This window comes from Chiloscyllium plagiosum, unplaced genomic scaffold (genome assembly GCF_037043375.1).
Source record: "Chiloscyllium plagiosum isolate Xiang-an unplaced genomic scaffold, Cpla_swu_hap1 HiC_scaffold_31, whole genome shotgun sequence".
NCBI lineage: Eukaryota > Metazoa > Chordata > Chondrichthyes > Orectolobiformes > Hemiscylliidae > Chiloscyllium > Chiloscyllium plagiosum.
Window position 1 is genome coordinate 14,437,865 of NW_028270169.1, and position 22,233 is coordinate 14,460,097.

The following is a 22,233-nucleotide window of genomic DNA, read 5'->3' on the forward strand; positions in this document are numbered from 1 at the left end:
GCATGGCCACTGTGTCAGAATCATGCTTCATAATGCCACAACATAGATATTTTCCAATGAACCTGTTCAGAGATGTTATTACAATGTTGTCAAGGAGAATACTGAGATATAAGCTACTAGACTAGGTGGGATTGAGGTTCACAAGGAAGAGGTATTAGAAATCCTGCAGAGTGTGAAAATAGATAAGTCCCTGGGCCGGATGGGATTTATCCTAGGATTCTCTGGGAAGCCAGGGAGGAGATTGCCAAGCCTTTGACATTGTCTACAGGAATAGTGCCAGAAGACTGGAGGATAGCAAATGTGGTTCCCCTTTTCAAGAAGGGGAATAGAGACAACCCTGGTAATTATAGACCAGTGAGCCTTACTTCAGTTGTTGGTAAAGTGTTGGAAAAGGTTATAAGAGATAGGATTTATAATCATCTAGAAAAGAATAATTTGATTAGGGATAGTCAACACGGTTTTGTGAAGGATAGGTTGCGCCTCACAAACGTTATTGAGTTCTTTGAGAAGGTGACCAAACAGTTAGATGAGAGTAAACTGGTTGATGTGGTGTATATGGATTTTCAGCAAAGCATTCGATAAGGTTCCCCACAGGTAGGCTATTGTACAAAATGCGGAGGAATGGGATTGTGGGAGATATAGCAGTTTGGATCAGTAATTGGTTTGCTGAAAGAAGATAGAGGGTGATGGTTGATGGGAAATGCTCATCCTGGAGTCCAGTTATTAGTAGTGTACCGCAAGGGTCGGTGTTGGGTCCACTGCTGTTCGTCATTTTTATAAACGAACTGGATGAGGGCGTAGAAGGGTGGGTTAGTAAATTCACAGACGACACTAAGGTCGGTGGAGTTGTGGATTGTGACGAAGGATGTTGTAAGTTACAGAGAGACATAGATAAGCTGCAAAGCTGGGCTGAGAAGTGGCAAGTGGAGTTTAATGCGGACAAGTGTGAGATGATTCACTTTGATCGGAGTAACCGGAATGCAAAGTACTGGGCTAATGGTAAGATTCTTGGTAGTGTAGATGAACAGAGAGATCTCAGTGTCCATGTATACAGATCCTTGAAAGTTGCCATCCAGGTTGACAGGGTTGTTAAGAAGTGTTTTAGCTTTTATTAATAGGGGGATCGAGTTCCAGAACCATGAGGTTATGCTACAGCTGTACAAAACTCTGGTGCGGCCGCACTTGCAGTATTGTGTACAATTCTGGTCACTACATTATGAGGAGGATGTGGAAGCTTTGGAAAGGGTGCAGAGGAGTTTTACTAGGATGTTGCCTGGTATGGAGGGAAGGTCTTACAAGGAAAGGCTGAGGAACTGGAGGCTGTTTTCGTTGGAGAGAAGAAGGTTGAGAGGTGACTTAATAGAGACATATAAGATAATCAGAAGGTTAGGGAGAGCCTGTTTCCAAGTATGGTGAAGATGAGCAAGAGGGGGCATAGCTTTAAATTGAGGCGTGATAGATATAGGACAGATGTCAGAGGTAATTTCTTTACTCAGAGTAGTAAGGGTATGGAATGCTTTGCCTGCAACGTTAGTAGATTCGCCAACTTTAAGTGCATTTAAGTCATCATGGACGAACATATGGACGTACATGGAATAGTGTAGGTTAGATAGGCTGCAGATTGGTATGACTGGTCGGCGTAACATCGAAGGCCAAAGGGCCTGTACTGCACTGTAATGTTCTATAATGTTCTACGTACACACCTCTGGGCAGGTCAAACTTAAACCCAAGCTTTCTGATTCAAAGACAGGGATACTACCACTGCACCTAAAGAGCATTTATGACACTGTACTGATATTTTTAAAATCAACCTGACATGTGAAAGCACATCTTGGACAAATGGGACTTGGATCCAGAATTGAGCAGATGCATAAATTTGCTTCAACTGCCCACAGGAATTTATAAGCTACTGCCACTCAAGGTCCAGATTCGCACAGAAAGAATGATGATTTGGATATGAAATTGTACTTCAGGAAACAGAAGGATGAGAAATGGATGCCTTCCTAGTGGCTCTGCAGATTAACAAGACAGGTAAATATTAAGTCCTCGGGTTCAGTAAGACAGGCAAGTTGACCACAGCACCACTGGGATTTAGGAAACAGGCAAGTTTGCCACATCTCCTGTTGGACATAGTCAAGAAAGTGGATGCTGGCCTACAGCAAGACCAGGCTCAGCTGTGATGCCCCTTTGTGTAAAAACACGTTGACCTATAAACATACATACTATTCATGAAATTATAGGTATTTTCTAATCAACATCCTCATATAATGTTAAGTTTAAACTGTACTTTCTCTCTCTGGACATTAATGTAATGTCAAAGGATTAAACTGGACTTTCTACAAGTTGAACATTCTGGAAGTGGGTGGGAGGACAACATTCTGTCTCACAGACGGTATGCAGGAATTTACATGACTATTCATTGTCACCCACACTTCATTTGGGCAGCCGTTTCAGCACTATTCTACTGCTATTATCGAATTAAACTCTCATTCAGTCCCTTCCATCAGAAATGTTTTCACAGCCACCGCGCCCCCCACCCCAACCAAGCCAATCAAATTCGTTTATGAGATCATTTCCCCCGATACTGCAGTATATCACACCTACATTGTCCGGGGAAGTGGAGGAGGCAGAACTCGTTTGCAGGGCCACCCTGAAGCTAGGGAAGATCACACCAACATTGTCTTGGGGAATCACTGAGTCAGGAAACTGTTTGCATAACGAGTCCCCAGATTAGAGCATTTACATATACATTATCTCTGAGGAGGACCTCATCCTAACCACTGTAGCTAGGGTAACATGTGGTTATGGAAGGGGAGTGGCCAGAGAATCTGTGAGCATTACCAACTGACCTGTATAAAAGGGATGTGTTTCCTTTCTTCAGGGCCTCTTTTGACTTGGCTTCACATGCCTACAAAGAGTGTCAAAGGGGTCACCTAGCTTGTATGGGTTTAAATAAACTTTAACCATTTGCAGAAGTTGGTGTGCACGATGTTCTAACACACTTCTTGATCAGATGGCACTTGAACTCATACCTCCTCACTCAGAGGTAAGAACACTACCACTGCATCACAAGATCTCTTCAATGAAATCATATCACTTCAGGAGAGGGGAAGGGGAAGGGGAAACCAAATTAACCACAAAAGATATATCAGGAAAGTCAAAACCTTTTATCAGCAAATGCCATTTGTACAGTTTAAAAATCAACGTTTCCAATTTGTTTGGTATTTACGCTTGAAATTTATACAAACTACCTTAAAATGATTCAATGGGTCTACATCATCAAAAGCAATTTACCAATCATACATGTCCAAGAAATTCAAACAGTATCAAAAAGGTTCAAGCTGCTAACGTCTGCACAGGCCTGAACAGTAGGCCAACAATAGCCTAGACAGTAGCTTTGATATATCTTATGGTATTTAGCAGATACCAAGTACAGGTACAAGATGGGAAAAAGTGAGGACTGCAGATCAGAGCTGAAAATGTGTTGCTGGAAAAGCGCAGCTGGTCAGGCAGCATCCAAGGAGCGGGAGAATCAACGTTTCGGACATGAGCACGATTCCTGAAGATGATAAACCATAAATCAAGAAATCAAGTTTTGTTTCTTCTAGCTAATTAAAGCTTTCACCAAATATAGTTGTCAGCTATTTCCAGGCTTCTTCAGAAAAGGTGTACATTTCCCAGAACTACTAAATACAACATTTTCCTAATTTCTCCCTCACTACTGTCATGAATATTTTTCCCACATAATGATTCCTTGGATGTAGAGCCCCTTCTAATACCAAGTTAGAGAAGCTTTGATCCACATTTTATCCTCAACAGCAAGTGTCTGAACTACTGGTAAACAAAACTGAACACTATTCTGCCCTTATCTATTTACCTTTTTGCATGCTGGAATGGTGGCTTCGTCTTTCATACATTTTAAAGATGCAGAGCTTCTTTTTGCTTTCTTAACTTCCTGACTGTTACCCCACACACCTCATTAGGAAAGTGGTTAAAGTTCTAACTATTTTTCGGTCCAAACTTAAGCCGTTCTCTTAAGAAATAAAAGACTTGCTCCAACATTTTTCCATGCAAATAAAGGTTTTAATTCAATTTCTCCCCACAACTAACTGAGACCAAGAATATGTCTTGGGGGTAAAATTACAGGTGTAATCTGTAACAAATTGTATTATTGACCTGCAACCTGCAAGTATAATACATGCATACACTTTTATGTAACTTAATCAAATCTCAATCAATTGCAAATTTGAATTTTCACACTGGGTGATGGCGCAAAATGGAGGATTAGGGTTAACAAAGGGGTGCAGCAAACAGCAGAGAGAGAATTGAAGTTTGTTAACAAGACAACTGGGGTCTAGCTAGGATTGCATTTGTGAATATTACCTAAGAAGAGTTATTTGCTGCATACTAATCACTGATTAATATTTGCAACAACTTGTTCAAAATCTTACAATAAAAATCTATCTACGATAGTATGTAATCAGCAATGCAACTAGGAGGAATTTTTTGCATTAAGTGGAAGGCCTGGACATCAAATTGTACATTCAGACTGAGGCAGAACTGATTGAAGTGGCACATCTGCTTTCTATTCAACTATCTACATCAACTCCACTTTGTGGCAAGTTCCACTGAATTTGCCAACTCCTTCTGCCAGTCAACTTCTTGAGAATACAGGAAGGTGATACTGCATTGTTCCAAAGCCCTGACAAACAAGAATGATAGCATTTTTTTTGTTTCTTTTGCTGGTCATCACTTCAGTAATTTAGTGGACTATTTGCTTACCAATTTATGTAACTTATTTGTTGAATATAATTAGAAAATTTATAACCTCTCTCATCAACACTGACCTATACGAACAGATTCATAGATTCCCACTGCCTACTTCTATCTCATTTCATGTGGCTCTTCCTCATGTTGAATCCAAGCAGCTCAGGATTTTTTTTATATACCCAAGCCAGATTCTCAGTTGTAGCTCCCACACAGGAATTTTCAGCAATTATACACAGCCATCAGAAGTAAGAATCCCATTACTTCATCCTCATTATGCTCATTCTGCACCCAAGCTTCATGAGTTGAGAATTAGAGGCCACCTTATATTTGCTTACACAAAATACAGATGCCTTCCTAGTACAGATATACAATGTACATGTCTTAGTTTAAAACTAGGCAGTGCAATATTATCTGATCCATTGGAAAAGTAAATAATTAAGATTTTAAAATGCAGGGTGCATCTGTATATTATACAAACTTGCTAACACCTTGCAAGGGTCTCACTCCATCCGAATGAGACATTCTCTAATACCTAGCCCACACAGCCATTTATGCAATAGTTGAAACAACTAATGTTATCAGCTAGTCAACTTTGGGGTCACCACAACCCTGTAACTGCGTTTTTCTATTAAGAATAAGTTTTTTTGTACATAATTTGGGATAAATTTACATAGTTGATTTATTTAATTTCAATACCCATTGCTGTTACAAACATTTTTAAAGACAACCATTCAGTTGCTTTAGAAGTTGTGTATAAATTCATCATGTTAATTCAACTGTCAGAATAGCACAAAAGCAAATGTTTTCAGATAAATTTTTCGTAAATGAAACTGATATGCTATCACTAATACAGTAGCAAAATCAAAGTCACAACACCTTTTTTTCACAATATAAATGAACTTCTGCCAAACTGAAGTTTGACATAATTACCACAGAACAACTAGATTCCATCTCTAGTCCATAATAAGACAGTAATCATAGTTGCAACCACAGGAGGAAAGGATGAAAGGAAAAAGAATGAAAGCTGGCCTCTGCAGCCCTAATTTGGAAGGAAGGAACGAATCAAACTAAGTTCCACACATGATCGCTTAAAACAATTTCAACCACAGGTTTTCCAGTCATGATACCCTGCCAAAACAACAACTTTGATAGCAGACCATTAACAGCAAAAAGGACAGAACTTCCATCTGACAAGAGTTCTTCGCTGTTCTTAAAACAGTCCATGTGGCACGATTCCATTAACACCAAAAAGATAAATGAGCAGACCATTTGTCTTTGGTGATGTCTGTTCAGCTACTTGTTGGTCAGCACATCAGTGAAATTTCTCTGGTGTTCTTCAAAATAGTATCACAATATTATGTGCATTTTCCCAGAGGGAAAACAAGGTCTAATTGTAATGTCTCACCTAAAAGACAGCAACTCAGACAGTGGACCCTTAGGTCAGCACTGTGTTGGAATGTTGGCCTCAGCCACATGCTCATGATTTTGAAGTAGAATTAAAATCCCCATCTTTATGACTCAAAAGGAAAAGAATACCACCACGAAGCAAAGAACAATGTAAGATTTGATGATTAACAATAAATCAAAGATTAGCAATAAGTCAAAGTTTAACAGGACCATCAGACGTACATCAGACTGTACATCAGGAAGGCTAGCAAAGAGTGAAATAAACACGTACCAATTCTGTTAAACTGAAAGCAATCGCAGCTTTCATGCTTTAATTGCTCTACTTTTTGGTGCTATCACCAATTTTGACTTATTTTATATTACAAAACTGATTATTCCACTGACTATAAAAGTAGTTATACACAATACCACTGAAATTTAATTTCACTACATAATACCAACAAATTGAAAAAATAAATATCATTACATTAGAGCAGCTTTATCTCATGACATTTTGGGTCTGTACTTCTTATGCAGGCAGATACTTATCACAAAACCTAGATATCCAGGACTACCATCTATGCCATATGTTTACAGCAACAAATAGATAAGCAGTTCTCATTGCAACCAGTTCAATTTATCATGACTGCATAATTTCCTGTAGTGAAAAGCAAAAGCCAAAATTAAAAAACTTTTTAAAGAGACAGTCATTTCCAATTGGTGTCATCTGATAAACAGACCAATTATTTTAACAACCAACTTCAAATACTTAAGTTTGCAAAAAACATTCCTGAATTTATAACTTGAGTTTTTTTTTAAATCAGATCTTAAAGAGTTGCAAAACATATAGTAGGACTAAAAAAAAGAGAAGTTGCAGATATTGTGCATTAACCGATAAATGTTCCAGTTGGGACAATTAATGCTGCTTACAAAAAAAATTCTTGAAGAGCATTTTCAGGCATCCTTTCCAAGACTGAACTGCTCAAGAGATTTCAAACAAATGACACAGAATTACAACACTGCCAGCTTTGGGAATGGTTCAGTGAGTTGCTGAGATACAGAACTCAAAGATTTTGAAATCAATCCCTGGATGATCCTAAATAAGATTGTTTTAGCTGGGGCACTTTTAAAGACTCTACAACTGATATTGGCACCCCATTTTAAAAGAAGGGGTTGGAAATCAGCCAGACTTCCCTTTTCTCATGATTTGGAGACGCCGGCATTGGACTGGCGTGGACAAAGTTAAAAACACACTGCACCAGGTTATGGTCCAACAGGTTTATTCGGAAGCACACTTAGGGTCGCGTAACTATTTAGCATGTGGGACTCTCATTTGTTTTCTGATGACTACTTAATGAATTTCTGCTAGAAAGCTGCACCATAATGAAATTGGACTTAACTGTAGCACATCTTGTTCAAATAACCTGCCCGTTATCATAGACAAACTTTAACCCTTGAGGAATGGCTGGCTGGACAATACACCCTGTACTTGTGGAATTTGTACCTTAAGTCTTCAGGCAAGAAAACTCCTCAATATTCCAGTCCAGAACAATTTAAGAATGATCACAACCTACTGCCTACTTTTTGTTTTTGATCTATGAATCAAAATTCAAGATACTTTGCCACAACATTACAGAAATCTCAAACCATTAAAAATACACCGCCGTGTGGGCGGCATGGTGGCCCAGTGGTTAGCACTGCTGCCTCACAGCGCCAGAGACCAGGGTTCAATTCCCGCCTCAGGCGACTGTGTGGAGTTTGCACGTTCTCCCATGTCTGCGTGGGTTTCCTCTGGGTGCTCCGGTTTCCTCCCACAGTCCAAAGATGTGCAGGTCAGGTGAATTGGCCATACTAAATTGCCCATAGTGTTAGGTAAGGGGTAAATGTAGGGGTATGGGTGGGTTGCGCTTCGGCGGGTCGGTGTGGACTTGTTGGGCCGAAGGGCCTGTTTCCACACTGTAATCTAATCTAATCTAATTTGTCTTTTCCTCCAATTTATTATTATATTTCAATTGCAGAAGAGTTTACCAGACTTAAAACATACATGTTATAAAACTATCAAATATTTCTTACATAATTCAGTTGCTTTTTTTATTATAATTAGAAAACTTTTAATCTGAGTTTCTGATCTTGTATTTCTCACACAGCATGCCCATTTTTGTTCTAACAAGAAATCTTGGCCTGGAATGTCTACCAGTTGGCACTACATTTGCACAAAATTCATTCAGAAATGAAAAATGCAACATCAACCAATCCACCACGAGCTTTGCACCAGTCTGTAAACATTATTCTAGAAGTCGGACCAACCGATAAACATGACCGCAACTCCTGATTAAATAAGTCATCATTGCAAGTTCCCACTAATCACACAAGCCCATGGACTTTCAAGGTAATTCTAACAGGTAAAGGTCACTGATAGGCATGCTTTGAAAGATTGTAGATGTAACATATATTTCAGTTTACTAACAAACTGATAACTGCATGCATATATTCTGTACCCATCAATAAATAAAACAGAGTGGAAACCTGAGGGGGGAAAACAATCCTCAAAACAAACTCGATTTTGCTTAGAGTTCATGCATATATCACAAACTTTCCCAAAATGGAAAGTCTCCACTTATTTTGTCAAAACTAAGCATTCAGATGGCCCTAATAAATAAGATTTCTCGTCACGAATGCCTAACTGTACTTGAAAATGTTTGAATAACTTGAAAGCGTTTGAGAAAACTTTCCCTCCAAAATTTTCATGATTAATAAAATCAAAAATATTAGGGTTCAACCCTGACCTCCCAACAAGAACATGGAATGCATTACCTTCAAACTTAACCAGATTAATAATCCTAACATCATATCTGTTGCAAGCATAAATAACTACTTTGGAATGACAGAAAAGTACACTTTTAAAAAAAAACAGCAAATCATAAGTTAAAATACACAGAGATCTTTGGTTCGGTGATAAGTAAATAGGGAGTGTCTCCCCTCAGAAATAGGGTAGGATGAGGCAATAATAGAAGTGGCATAACGTTGGAGAGAAATTGAAGGGACCGTTCTGTTGCGTGGGATCTTAATTTTACACAAAAAAGAAGAGACATTAAAATCATCACAAATCATTCTGGGGTAATGGACTTTCCTGCAGGCCCGAGCTACCGCTGCCTATGTTACGGGGTCCCTGGACCCACCCCTTAACAGAATGGATAAATAGATGGGTGAAAAGAGAGGAGTTCCAGCCCAGGGCCACGACGAACTGACTCCATCGTTAAGGGGGGGGGGGGGGGGGAGACGCAGCATACCACCCCCAGAGAAACCAGAAACAAAAACGGACGCCAATTTTTCGCCTCAGAAAGCACTCAACCGCGCTCGTTGCAGAAAACAAAATTACAGCCATTTCTCACGCATTTTTTTGCGCAGCACAAACATGTAAACTGTTAGGTCCATTCTTTTCTTTAAATGCTTACCTGCTCATCGAAACGTGTTATGACGGCTTGAACCCATTCCACCGGCTTATGAGCCGCCATGCTCGGTTTTCCCCCCCCCCACCCCACCCCACCCCCTCCTCCTCCTCCTCCTCCTCCTCCTCCTCCACCCCTCCCCCACTCTCCTCAATGTAAAAACAACGGTGCTCTGCTTTTTAAAAAATATATATATGTGTATCTACACGCAAACGGACTGATATAAATCCCTCCCGGTTGTGTCGCTGGGCTTATCTTTCACTCTGTCTCCCTTTCTGTTGCTTTTCTGTTTCTTTTCCCCCCACCCCCCCTTCAGCGTCTCCACTTTCACCAGGGCACAGCGGCCATGACACCAGCCGGAAGTTGGATTTTTTTTCTGTTGAATTAAAAACCACGCATGCGCCCCTCCGGCCCCCTCCGTTCATTAAGAAAAGTACGGAGCGGTAACGTCACCGCCCGCCTGGCCCCACCCCCTTCCCGCCCTCCGCCGTCGGTACCCGCGCGCATGCGCAAAAGCAGTCCAGCGATTTTTTTTTCAATGGGGCGCCAGAGATGCTGGAATGTAAAAGCATCGAGAGAGAGAGAGAGAGAGAGAAAACAATACCTTGTCAATGTACTTCAGTGGTTGTTTTCTGTTTGCTGCCCATGTATATTTAGCACTAAAGGATGTCTTTCATACCACGCATTCTTCTTGTTCCTATGTAGTCTTGTGTATTTTTTGTATGTTTAAAAAGTAATATTTGTTTGCAAGGATATAGAACCATTGAGAATATTATCAAGGAAATTTACAGAAGAATTTTAAAATTACATGCCGTATCTCTCAACATTTGAAAATTCATATTTCTGATGTAGATCCTTTGACAGATTGGAAGCCAAGGGACAACTCCTTTCTGGACTGAAGGGAATGTTTCCACATACCTCGTGCTGATCCCTAAAGGTTCTCGCTTAACTTCAAGCTTCAAAGAGCCTACGTTCTCAAACGTTAATTTACGTTCATTTCTATTTCACTTTACAACTACCGACCAGCTGGCAACATCTGTTTCCATTTCAGTTTACAGCATTTTTTAAAATCTCTACATTTATCAGGAATATAAGAAAGGAAAGTCTCATACACATATAAAAACTCAAATTTATCAAATTCTGTGCTGCCAAATCTGAACGAACGTCTGAATCTGAAACAAGAAGGTCGGAGAAAATCTTCAGTTTCGGACAGAGTTTTCACCATTTTACGTTGTTCAATGATTATACCATTAGATGCTATATTTGTCCTCCGCATTAACGTGGCCAGCAGCCGCACTTTGTCTGTTGATATACTTTGTGCATAAGGAACAAAACATACAAAACGATTTGAGCAAGACGAGGAGGGCCCCAAAACTTTACTTTGTGTCCAGGTGCCTTAACGCAAAGCAAAAGGAAACTCTTCATCCTGCAACATAAAATCACGAAAGGTGAGGTAAGATTTGATGGATTTAATTGGTTATGCTTGTAAGATGCTGAAAATGTGTTGCTGGAAAAGCGCAGCAGGTCAGGCAGCATCCAGGGAACAGGAGAATCGACGTTTCGGGCATAAGCCCTTCTCCTATGCTTGTAAGATTGCTTATGCATTTTTCTCCGCATCTCTCATTCTCAATGAAGAATTTAGTATGATAAAACAAGGAACTACAGACGTTGGAGATCTCAAACAGAACCAAACGTACTGGAGAAGTTCAGCATCTATTGAGAGAAAAAACAGACTTAGCGTTTCGAGTCCACTGAGCCTTCAACAGAACAGTTTTGGGATGAGTTTGTTCTCATTTAATCTTAAATCAATTGACTGACTCATGATCTGTAAATGCCAGAAAATGGGGTGAATTAAAAGAAAAAGAATTACTCAACGAAATTTGGACAAGGTAAGAAAATCATGTGGCTATGCTCTTGAATTTACATCCTGCGCAAAATAAATCTAGAGTGGATGTGGTCAGAGACACCAAGACAGGGAGAAGCTAGCACTGCGGTTTGTGCGCCACAAACATTTCTGAACTCAAATCTAGACGCAGCTGGCAGAGACCTGGTTGGTGGGGGAGCAGGGTAATCAGCGCGGGCAAGTCGTTTGGGATGCTTTCTTTTGAAAATACTAAATAGAAGCCTCGGACATCATAACACCAGTCCTTTAGTTCCAGAGGAAGTTAGGAAATGTGAAAGAAGGGCAGAAGTGAAGAAGGAAGTCAAAAGAAAGGGGAAAGGGAAAACCCATCGACAAAATGTGCGGAATGGGTAGGTCACAAAATGGTATGATGAAGATTTGACCCATTATTGCCTGCGAAGTAAGTTATCAAACTCGGCTGTGCGTTGCACAGGAGTCAATCCATCTTAAATGGGGTGGGAAGGTAAGGCTTTTAACAAGAACTAGCATGGGAAAAATAATCAAAAAGGTATGAGCCCATGGGATTTTAGCAATTTGGCTGACTGACAGGAGGCGTAGGGCGACGTTGGAAGGGGTTCCATTGTGACTGGAAGCGTGTGTCCAATTGACGATTTGGAACTAAATTCCCCAGTACAGTATTTGTCTAGTACAATAATGATTTAGATATGAACGTAGGCAGTTTGATCAGTAAGTTCGCAGATGACAGGTACATTGGTGGTGTGGTAAGTGACAAGGAGGAAAATCTTAGACTACAGGACAATATGGACGGGCTCGTCAGACGGGAAGAACAAATGTAATTTAATCCTGATACAGTTTGGGAGGATTAACCAGGCAAGAGTGTACATGGTGAATGGTAGGACCCCAGGAAGCACAGATGATCAGAGAGATCTTTTGCACATATTTAAAGATCATTGAATCACAGAATCATTATAGTGCAGGAGGAGGCCATTCGGCCCATATTGCCTGCACGGCTTGATTGAACTCCCTCAGGGGGTTCCTCAGTTCTGAGGAACGGTCACCGGACCCGAAATGTTAACTCTGAATTCTCTTCACGGATGCTGCCAGACCTGCTGAGCTTTTCCAGCAATTTTTGTTTTTGTTTTTGATTTACAGCATCTGCAGTTCTTTCGGTTTTGATTGAATCTCCAGTTGGATAAAATGGAAGGCATATGGAATGTTTGCCTTTACTGGTCGAGGCAGAGAGGTTGTGATGAAAATGTACGAAAGGTTGTTCGGCCACAGCTGGAGTATTGTGTGCAGATCTGGTCAACGCACTTTTGGAAGATGTGACTGCATTTGGGAAGGTGCAGAGGAGCTTCACCAGGTATGTTGCCAGAGCTCGAGCGTTTAAGCTAAGAGAGACGAGATAGTTTGGAGTCACTGGATGTGAAGCTGGAAAAGCACAGAAGCTCAGACAGCACCCAAGGAGCAGGAAAGTCAACGTTTCGAACCAAAAAGCTCCAGTTTCAGATCTACTGACTCTGGCTTCCAGCTTCTGCAATCTTCACTGTCTCCTAGATAGGTTGGAGGGGGTGATATATGGAAGGGGAAATCTGACTGAAATGTACAAAATAATGAGGGAATAGACAGGGCAGATAGAAATAAATTATTCCTGTTAGAAGAGAGATCAAGTAACCAGTCGGTATAATTTTAAGATAAAGGTTTACAGGATCGTTTTCATCCAGAAGCGGGTGGGGATCTGGAACTCTCTGCCTGAAAAGATGGTAGTAGAAGCCATCACAACATCGAAGAACTATTTAGATGATCATGTGACTCGAGGTTAGCGGCCAAGAACTGTAAATGGGTCTAGAGTAGATAGGTCCTTGATGTCCAGTGGTGACAGGACGGACTGAGGGATCTCTTTCTATGCTGTAATGTTCATTGACTCTATGAGGGAAAATCAAGCAGCGAATTGTTAAGGAGGAACTTATCTCTTACTTCGTCCAGTCCTCGTCAAGGCCTAGAATGATATCGAGTCGAGGAGTGTGGTGCTGGAAAAGCACAGCCGGTCAGGCAGCATCCGAAGAGCAGGAGGATCGACGTTTCGAGCAGAAGCTCCTCGATCATTCTCCTAGAATGATATACTCTGCCCAACCGGAGACAGGGAATAATCAATGTTGAAGTTATTTAAGAGAAAGAAAATCATTTTCAAAAACGGGAATGTATCTCCCAGTGCAAGAATACTTGATGCAGTTATGTCTTGTGCTCAGTCTGTCCCTACGTTTGTTTATTTTAACTATTTCATCCTGTCGCCTCTAACCAACAGGGTAATGGCTACCCACTCAATAAGAGGCTTATGTTCGGATTTGAACCAGACCTGAAAGACGCCAATGCAGCAGGGAGGGAGATCCCATCACACACCGCAGCAGTCACCACCCCTCTCCATCCTCCTCCCCACCTTGTCTTTGTAGCGTGAAACTAGGCAACAATGCCAGCTTGCCCTGATCTCCCAGCTGCAGGAGTGCAGCAATGAAATGGAAACCAAAAAAAAGGGGGTGGAAGTGAAACACCAAATCAGAAATAATCATTTGAAGTTGAATGTCAAGCAGGATGAAGAATAGTCATTGATACTGTTGTCATGAATTATCTTTAAAGGTTTTTTTTTTGTCAGACGGCTTAGGAACACTACTGCCATGTCCAATCTCTAAATGTTTCGAAATATTGCTGTTAAAAGATTCTAAACGGGATTTACGATCTGAATAATAACGATCCCGAGGGATACTATTGATAGAACCGTTGAATTGTTCCAGTATAGAATGAGACACGCCGGCTGTCGACTTGTAATTTAGCTCTTCATCTTTCGAAATGTAGTTATCTTCGAAATAGTCGAAATGTCTGTCCCATTATACATTTTATTGGATTTTCTACGCTCATGCACATTTACTTATTTACATAGTTGTGTTAAATGCTGCCCAGTATCACGGCTCTGATAATAGAGGTCCTAAGAAAGGTTTTGATAAACGTGAATTGTCACCAGGCTCAGTCCCGCTCCTTCCATTGCCCTCCAAGTCTTTGTGAGTGGCATGTTCCTGTGTAATCTCAACGAGCGCTTGTGACAACACTTAAGGTGTTCAGTTTGTGCTTGCTCTCTGAAGCATATACCTATTCTCTGTATTAAATAAAGCCTTTGATGTGTTGCACCCTACATCATTGTGCTAGAGAGCGGGGGAAGAGAGACAAAATTTAAATAACAGCCAATCATGAACTCAGCGTGGAATTTATTGAATGAATAAAACCAACACTGAATCATTTTTCAGAAGAGATAGACCAAGAAACATATCTCCCTTATATAGGTGTATAAATATGTCTTTGTTACGCAAAATTAAATTCCGCTGTGATCAAATAACGTAAATGCCGGAAATATGCGGCAATCTCTGGAAGAAAAGGTTACTATTTCAAGGGTAGGGTCTTCCTCATAACGCTGTATTTTTTGATTTTGTAAAACAAAGAAATATTTGTGTTATTTTGGAAAGGCACTTAAGTCTCGCAACTCTACCCAAATAGTCGCGTTTTATTTTAACTGTTGCTCCGATTTCTTTCTGTTACTTTCGGCTTTTTCTCTGCGTCGGACGGAAGAAAAGCACTGCTCTGCCAACCCCCCCCCCACCCAGAAATCAGACCCGCTCCCCCTTCAGACTTCCCATCGCGGAAGCCTTCTTGAAGTATCTAGCTTCTCTTCCTACCTTGGCCCACCCCAGCTCCTGCGCATAATTGTGACTTATGATCTTTCAACAGGCACGATTTTCATCTGAAAATATATGTCAAACATGTTTGAAATTTGTTTTGCAGGACTGCACAAAACTGTGGTGAAATGCATCGCTGAATACGTGACATCACAGTGGGAAAAAATACTCCCAAAATCTCCGAAATAAATGCCATTCATGTCTATAAAACACTCTAGCGAATCTTAATTCAGTTTCTTAAAGAGCTTTCTTTAAATAATTACTTTTGGGATGAAATCAGAGTTCGGATGAAGACATTCTTTTGTTGTATTTCTCCCCTCCTCAAACGAACAAAGGATTCCCCAAAGTGGCTTATCGAGGCTGGCAATTCCTTTTTCAAACGAGCTTGCATTTTTACACTTGAGAGAATTGTTACAGATCAGTAAAACATGGTTATTTTCGCTATCTTGTTCTCGTGGTGTACATGAGAGTAGGAGTTTTATTTTTCAAAAGGATATCGACATTTGTGGTTGATCTTGCCCGCTCTCGCAGTGCTGAGAGTGAGTGCGCGTCTCTATCACACTGGGATGGTGTGTGTGTGTGGGGCTGGGACTTTTGTTACACGAGGCTGGCCGCGCCTGCGCACTCGCATGGCTGCGGCCCGACTTTCATTAATGAAAACCGGGCGGCTGACGTCACACGGGGCGCGGAGCTCTGGAAACCTGAATGGCTGCGACTCAGAGGCATCAATGGGAAGTGGCAGCAACTCAGGCGGCATGCAGCCCCGGGAGCGGGGGGGAAGGCTCCTGCAATTCAACTCTCTTTAACTACCCTGTGAATGAATCCGACTCGTCCCTCCAGACACCGTGATCACATTGTAATTGTAAAAAGGAGCCATTTTGATTCACAAAATGCAGGCTGCCAGCAATTCAGCGAGACTCATCCAACCTTTCTCACATTCTTTAAATCATAAAGCCACCATTTATTCATCTTCTAACCCGTCACCAAGGGATTGCTCCAGCGTGATGTCAAAGGGCGTTACAGCTATTTACAGTCTATAATTTTCATGTACGCACCAAAGTGTTTATTAGTTTGGATCCGGCTTCCTTGGTACGCATTAATCTATTCGAAATTGCGTAAAATTAAATAGAATGTGAAAGTGGCAATTTCATTCGTCGGGGTCTGAATTAGAAAATGCTACTTTGCTGAAATGATTTGTGTTGTTATATTTTTTAAATTATATATACATTTATTTCTGTTCGAACCACATTCATAATTCCACCCACCCCTTTCTGAAGGCATTCAGCCATCACAAAAAATGCTCTCACTGGTTCCGATTGCAGCGAAACCCATCGTCTCCTGTATAATTACTCATTAAATCGATTTCTCGAAAAGTGCACAAAAGCCCTTGATTGATTTCGAAGGCCAGGAAACTAGCTGTGACCTTGCATTCGGTGCATCATTCGTTTCTTAGTTGACAATGCCTTTGGCATGTCTTCGATTCGAGGGTGTTCAAGCTGCGGCTGACAATTCGTTCCCCGGACTTTGTCGTTTTCACGTTACCCGAAAAATAATTGTGCATCAGATGCATTTTAAAGTTAACGATTATACTTTAAGATGGTGCATTTTGTTGGACCAGATCTCTGGATCAGTCCCCTTTCCAGTCTTAGAACTACTGCTGTCAAAATAAGCGCAAAATGATCAAACGAGATGCTCGGAGATACACCAGTCTATTTGATTCGGTGTGTGATTTCCAGAGCCGATATTCAGTTTACGTGTTCATTTGGAGGGGGTGGGGGGAGGTGGAGGGATTGATTTCTTGATGAAGTGATGGTTCGAATTCAATGCATCGTCAGTTGACATAATTCAATTCGCTTTAAGTGCTGTACGCTTTGTATTTAAAACGGGATCGTCTACGTTGTCAAAGTTAAAAATCACACAGCAGGTTATAGTCCAACAAGTTTATTTGAAAGTACAAGCTTTCCGAGCGCTGCTCCTTCATCGGTTAGTTGTCCAGCCGGAACATAAGACAGAATTTATAGCCAAAGATTACAGTGTCATGCAACTTAAATGATATAGAGTCATAGAGATGTACAGCATAGAAACAGACCCTTCGGTCCAACCCGTCTATGCCGACCAGATATCCCAACCCAATCTAGTCCCACCTGCCAGCACCCGGCCTATATCCCTACAAACCCTTCCTATTCATGTACCCATCCAAATGCCTCTTAAATGTTGCAATTGTACCAGCCTCCACCACTTCCTCTGGCAGCTCATTCCATACCCGTACCACCCTCTGTATGAAAAAGTTGCTCCTTAGGTCTCTTTTATATCTTTCCCCTCTCACCCTAAACCTATGCCCTCTAGTTCTGGACTCCCCGACCCCAGGACAAGCCTAGATTGTTGTTAAGTCTTTCATCTCTTAGAATGGGTTGCAGGTTTGGATTCATTAATATGTAAATCCCAGAACTTCTTTTAAGTCATATTCTTGAGATAACAGGGTTTTATAACAAAAGGTGACATCTCAGCTCAGACAGTGCATTAAAGGTGTGAGGTTAGAGTCTGTCTGTAACCCAATGTTGAGTCAGATTGGTTCTATTTCCAAAGTGGTCCGGTATAGTTGAAGCAGCAATCACGGTTAGAGTGGTGTTACTCTGAAATTTGCCAAATAACCTCTGCTCCCGTGGGCTGATGGTGCTTATCAAGAATATGACAGCGCCAGTAAGCCCCACTGATGTCTGAAATGGGAGGCAAATTTCCAAAACTCTTCTCCAGGGAAGGAAATTGTTTGGAGCATTTTTGAAAAGTGCAATAATTGACGAGGAATGTGCTGTGGGCTCGAAATCCTGTCCTCAGGCACAAGCAATGTGTTGCAGAGGACTGATTACAATCTGCCTGTTGGTGTACAAACAAGCGGCCAAGGCGTGACACGCATTCTCCCCCAAAAACCCTCACTTCAGAGTTTGCAATTCCATTTGACATTAAAGTATTTGGGGTTTGAGAGGGGAGAAGCAATTGAGAGATAACTGCTGTGTAGTTAGACCTGATCTACTCCCTTCCTGCTTACCCCTTGCCCCCAAACACACAGGGAGTGAGAGACATGGTTACGGAGACAACACATTGAGACTTACATCACACTAACAATTAGAGAGGAATGCAAATGATTAAATTGATCTCACCTCTGTTTCCAGATCACTAATTGGCAGATGGACACTTAAGTCTAGGTCGGCATTAGTCCCAAAAAAAATAGTGTAAAGACTGCTTCAACAGCCAGCAAGGTGTCTCATATTGCTTGCCATCATCATTAGGTATGAGGTATGGCAAATTTAAATGTGATTGGAATTGATCTGATCTGATATACAAACCAAAGCAAAAAGTATTCTTCATAGTTATTGGTTTAGCTAATAGCAGATCACAGACAAATCTTACAACACACATGGGAGCCATTTGGCCATTTTTAAAAAATAGTTCTCTAATATTAGATCTTCCTCCCCACCCCTGACTTTTCCCCAGCCCTATGCAAATTATTCCTCTTCAAAGACAAATCCAATTGCCCTTTGGCTGTTTGTATCAAATCGAGTTCCAGTACCTTTCTGGATTGAAAGAAGTTATCACGAGTTAAAACAAGTTAAAGCAATTGCACAAACAGACACTCTGGAGACACTATCAAATGCCACAACATATCTATTGCTTTGGCCAACTGGTAGCAATTTCAGCTGTGAATTAGAATTGTTTGATTCAGCACCACTGCAGAGCCTTGACCATGCATTCCCAGTTGACACTCCAGTGCAGGACACACTGAGTGCTACTCTGTGCTGCAGTTGAGAGCTTAAGACAAGGTCCCAAGATGTACATATTCAAATGAAAGTAAAAGGATGTTGCTTGATGGAAGGAAGAGAAGTTCTCCCAATGTCTGTTAACTAACAGATTGAAATCAAATTATTTGGTCGACCATTTCTGAGAATCATAGAATAATATGACAGAAAGAGAGAGGTATTTAGCCCATTGAGCTGACATCAGCCATTTAAACTGATAATCCAGTTAATCTTACTCCTTAATTCTTTTCCCACGTATTGAAAATGTTTTCTCCTCAAGCTTTTCTTGAATTCAGTTTTCAAAGCTATGATTGACTTGCTTCCCATAGTGGAGAAAGTGAGGTCTGCAGATGCTGGAGATCAGAGATGGAAATGTGTTGCTGGAAAAGCGCAGCAGGTCAGGCATCATCTAGGGAACAGGAGAATCGACGTTTCGGGCATTAGCCCTTCTTCAGGAATCATTAGCCCTTCCTGAAGAAGGGCTAATGATTCCTGAAGAAGGGCTAATGCCCGAAACGTCGATTCTCCTGTTCCCTAGATGCTGCCTGACCTGCTGCGCTTTTCCAGCAACACATTTCCATCTCTTGCTTCCCATAGTGTCAGGTAGTATGATGGATGAGTTTTTGAGGTATCAAGTCAGTTGTTTTCATAATAAAGTCACATTCCTACACTGACTAAAGGCAATTTCTTAGTTTAGGTCAGTTATTTTATGCTTCACAAATTACAATTAAATGTATCCAGTGTGAGTAACCTGGTACTCATGTACAAAAAAATTCAGTTAAATAGCAATTTTCACAATGGCCAGATGTTTCAAAGTGCTTTATATTAAATGGCCTACTTCTGAAATGTAGTCGTTGTTGTATTGTGGGAAAAATAAAGCTACTCATCTCAGTCTCTGAAATCAAAGTGGGTGACAATCAGGTACAGCACTGTCATCTTAACCTTCTATTAACACATTGTTCATGATTCTCCTAGGATATGCAACATGTTTTCATGCAGAGTGTTGTGCGTGTATGGAATGAGTTGCCAGAAGAAGTAGTGGAGGCTCGTACAATTGCAGCATTTAAAAGACACCTGGATGGGTATATGAATAGGAAGGGTTTAGAGGGATATAGGCCAAGTGCTGGCAAATGGAACTAAATTAGGTGAGGATTTTCACAAAGTTTTTCACTGTGCCTCAGTACACGTGACAAAAAATTCAATTCAATTTGATATCTGGTCAGCATGGACGAGTTGGACCGAAGGATCTGTTTCCATGCTGTTTATTTCTATGACTCTGTGTTAAAGAACCTGGTCTGTATTGTTATTGGCTGCTTGAATATACTTGATTGTAATGGTGGTGGCTATGTGCTGTACTGCACAATGATACGTCACAATTTGCATCTGTAGCCCAAATTCCCCAATTAAACCCTTAGAGAGAATCATCGTATTCAAGTGCAGCAGTAAGAGACCAACTACCTGAGGATGTAAACTATACAAGGACACTGGCAAGGCAGTTTCAGCTACAGAAACACTCTCAAATCAGCTACCCTTTGAAAAATTGTGAAAAACTTAATTTCACGTTCTCCTTCTTTTAACTTAGAGTTGAATTGAATTGAATTTATTGGGGCACATGTACAAAAGCACAATGAAAAGCTTTGTCTTGTGAGCAATATAGGCAGATCACAGAGTTAAACAACATAGATAAGTAATAAGTAAATAATAGGTAAACAGCAGCAAAACAAAAACACAGGTACAGGCAAATGCTAAGAGTTTGTGAGTCCATTCAGTATTCTAACAACAGTAGGGTAGAAAGTGTTTCAAAACCGGCTGGTGTGTGTGTGTTCAGGCTTCTCCCCAATCGTAGAAGTTGTAGAAAAACATTGCCAGGAGAAAGTGAGGACTGCAGATGCTGGAGATCAGAACTTAAAAATGTGTTGTTGGAAAAACACAGCAGGTCAGGCAGCATCAAAGGAACAGGAGAATCGACGTTTCGGGCATAAGCCCTTCTTCAGGAATGAGGAGGGTTGCCAAGTAGGCTAAGATAAAAGGTAGGGAGGAGAGACTTGGGGGAGGGGCTTTTTCAGGAATGAGGAGGATGTGCCAAGCAGGCTAAGATAAAAGAGTGGGATGGATCTTTGAGAATGTTGGCAGCCTTTCCTTGACAGCGGGCCTGGTAGATGGATTCTATAGATGGGAGGTTGGCCTTCATGATTGCCCAGGCCACGTACACTACTCTCTGTAACTGTCTCCAACCTTGAATGGTACAGTTGCCATATCTGGTAGTGATACATCCAGACAGAATGCTCTCAATGGCGCACCTATAAAAGTTGGCAAGGGTCTTCGCCCTCATGCCAAATTTCCTCAGCTGCCTGAGGAAGAAGAGACATTGTTGAACCTTTGTAACCAGTGAAGAGTCCAAGAAAGCTTGTTATTGATGACCACTCCCAGGAGCTTGACATTCTCCACTCGTTCCACCTCTGTGCTGTTAACATGTAAGGGGGCATGAGTAACATCCCATCAATAATGAGTTCTTTGGTTTTGCCGCCATTGGCAGCTAGGTTGTTTTCAGTGCACCATTTTTCCAAGTCGTCCACCTCCTGTCTGTAGTCTGTTTTGTCGCCACCTGAGATTTGACCGACTATGGTCGTGTCACCAGTGAACTTGTAAATTAGACTGGTATTTGGCGATACAGTCATGGGTATACAGCGAGTACAGTAGGGGGGCTGGCATTGTACAACCCCGCTCCTTCAGACTGATTCCTCAATTATCTTCAGTAAGAGAAGGTTTTCAGAGCTGATGCTGATCAGAAAACTACAGGCATGTTCTTCTGATTTTCAGACCATCAACAAGCTCAGATTGAGTCCAGATTTTATGCGAGACTCTTGTTTGGCAGCAATCTGAGTGAAGAAGTATTGTGATGGGAAGAGGAAATGGACTGGGAAAATGTAAAGTGAAATAACACTGCATAGTACTTCATGACAACATCAATGGTATCACCAAACTAGCCATGCACTGCCTGTGTAACCATGGAGACCTATGGGGTGCTAAGCTTTTGTGATCAGGGATGTTACTTACACTGCGCATGACAAGTATAAGAAGTCTCCACTATGGCTGTGGCGTATGCTGTAAAACTCTTGAGCAGCACTTTCTGTGGATTCAACAGTTGAACAAATCAACCCTTTTCCACATTTCAACAGAGAGAACATTGTGTTGGGAAGTCTCTTTTCTTGCTGCTCAGGGAGCAGGAGTGAGGAGGGAGGTTGGGG

General features: G+C 41.2%; 1 protein-coding gene across 6 annotated transcripts in view; it reads right to left on the minus strand.

The window, feature by feature from the left end:
• Positions 1-9,671, minus strand: part of nf1a (neurofibromin 1a) — a 334,390-nt gene extending 324,719 nt beyond the window's left edge. For all 6 annotated transcript variants that reach the window (XM_043718254.2, XM_043718251.2, XM_087977264.1 and 3 more), the window contains exon 1: positions 9,612-9,671. In XM_043718254.2, coding sequence (XP_043574189.1) covers positions 9,612-9,671 — 60 coding nt within the window. The remainder of the gene's footprint in view (positions 1-9,611) is intronic.
• Positions 9,672-22,233: the final 12,562 nt, after the last annotated feature.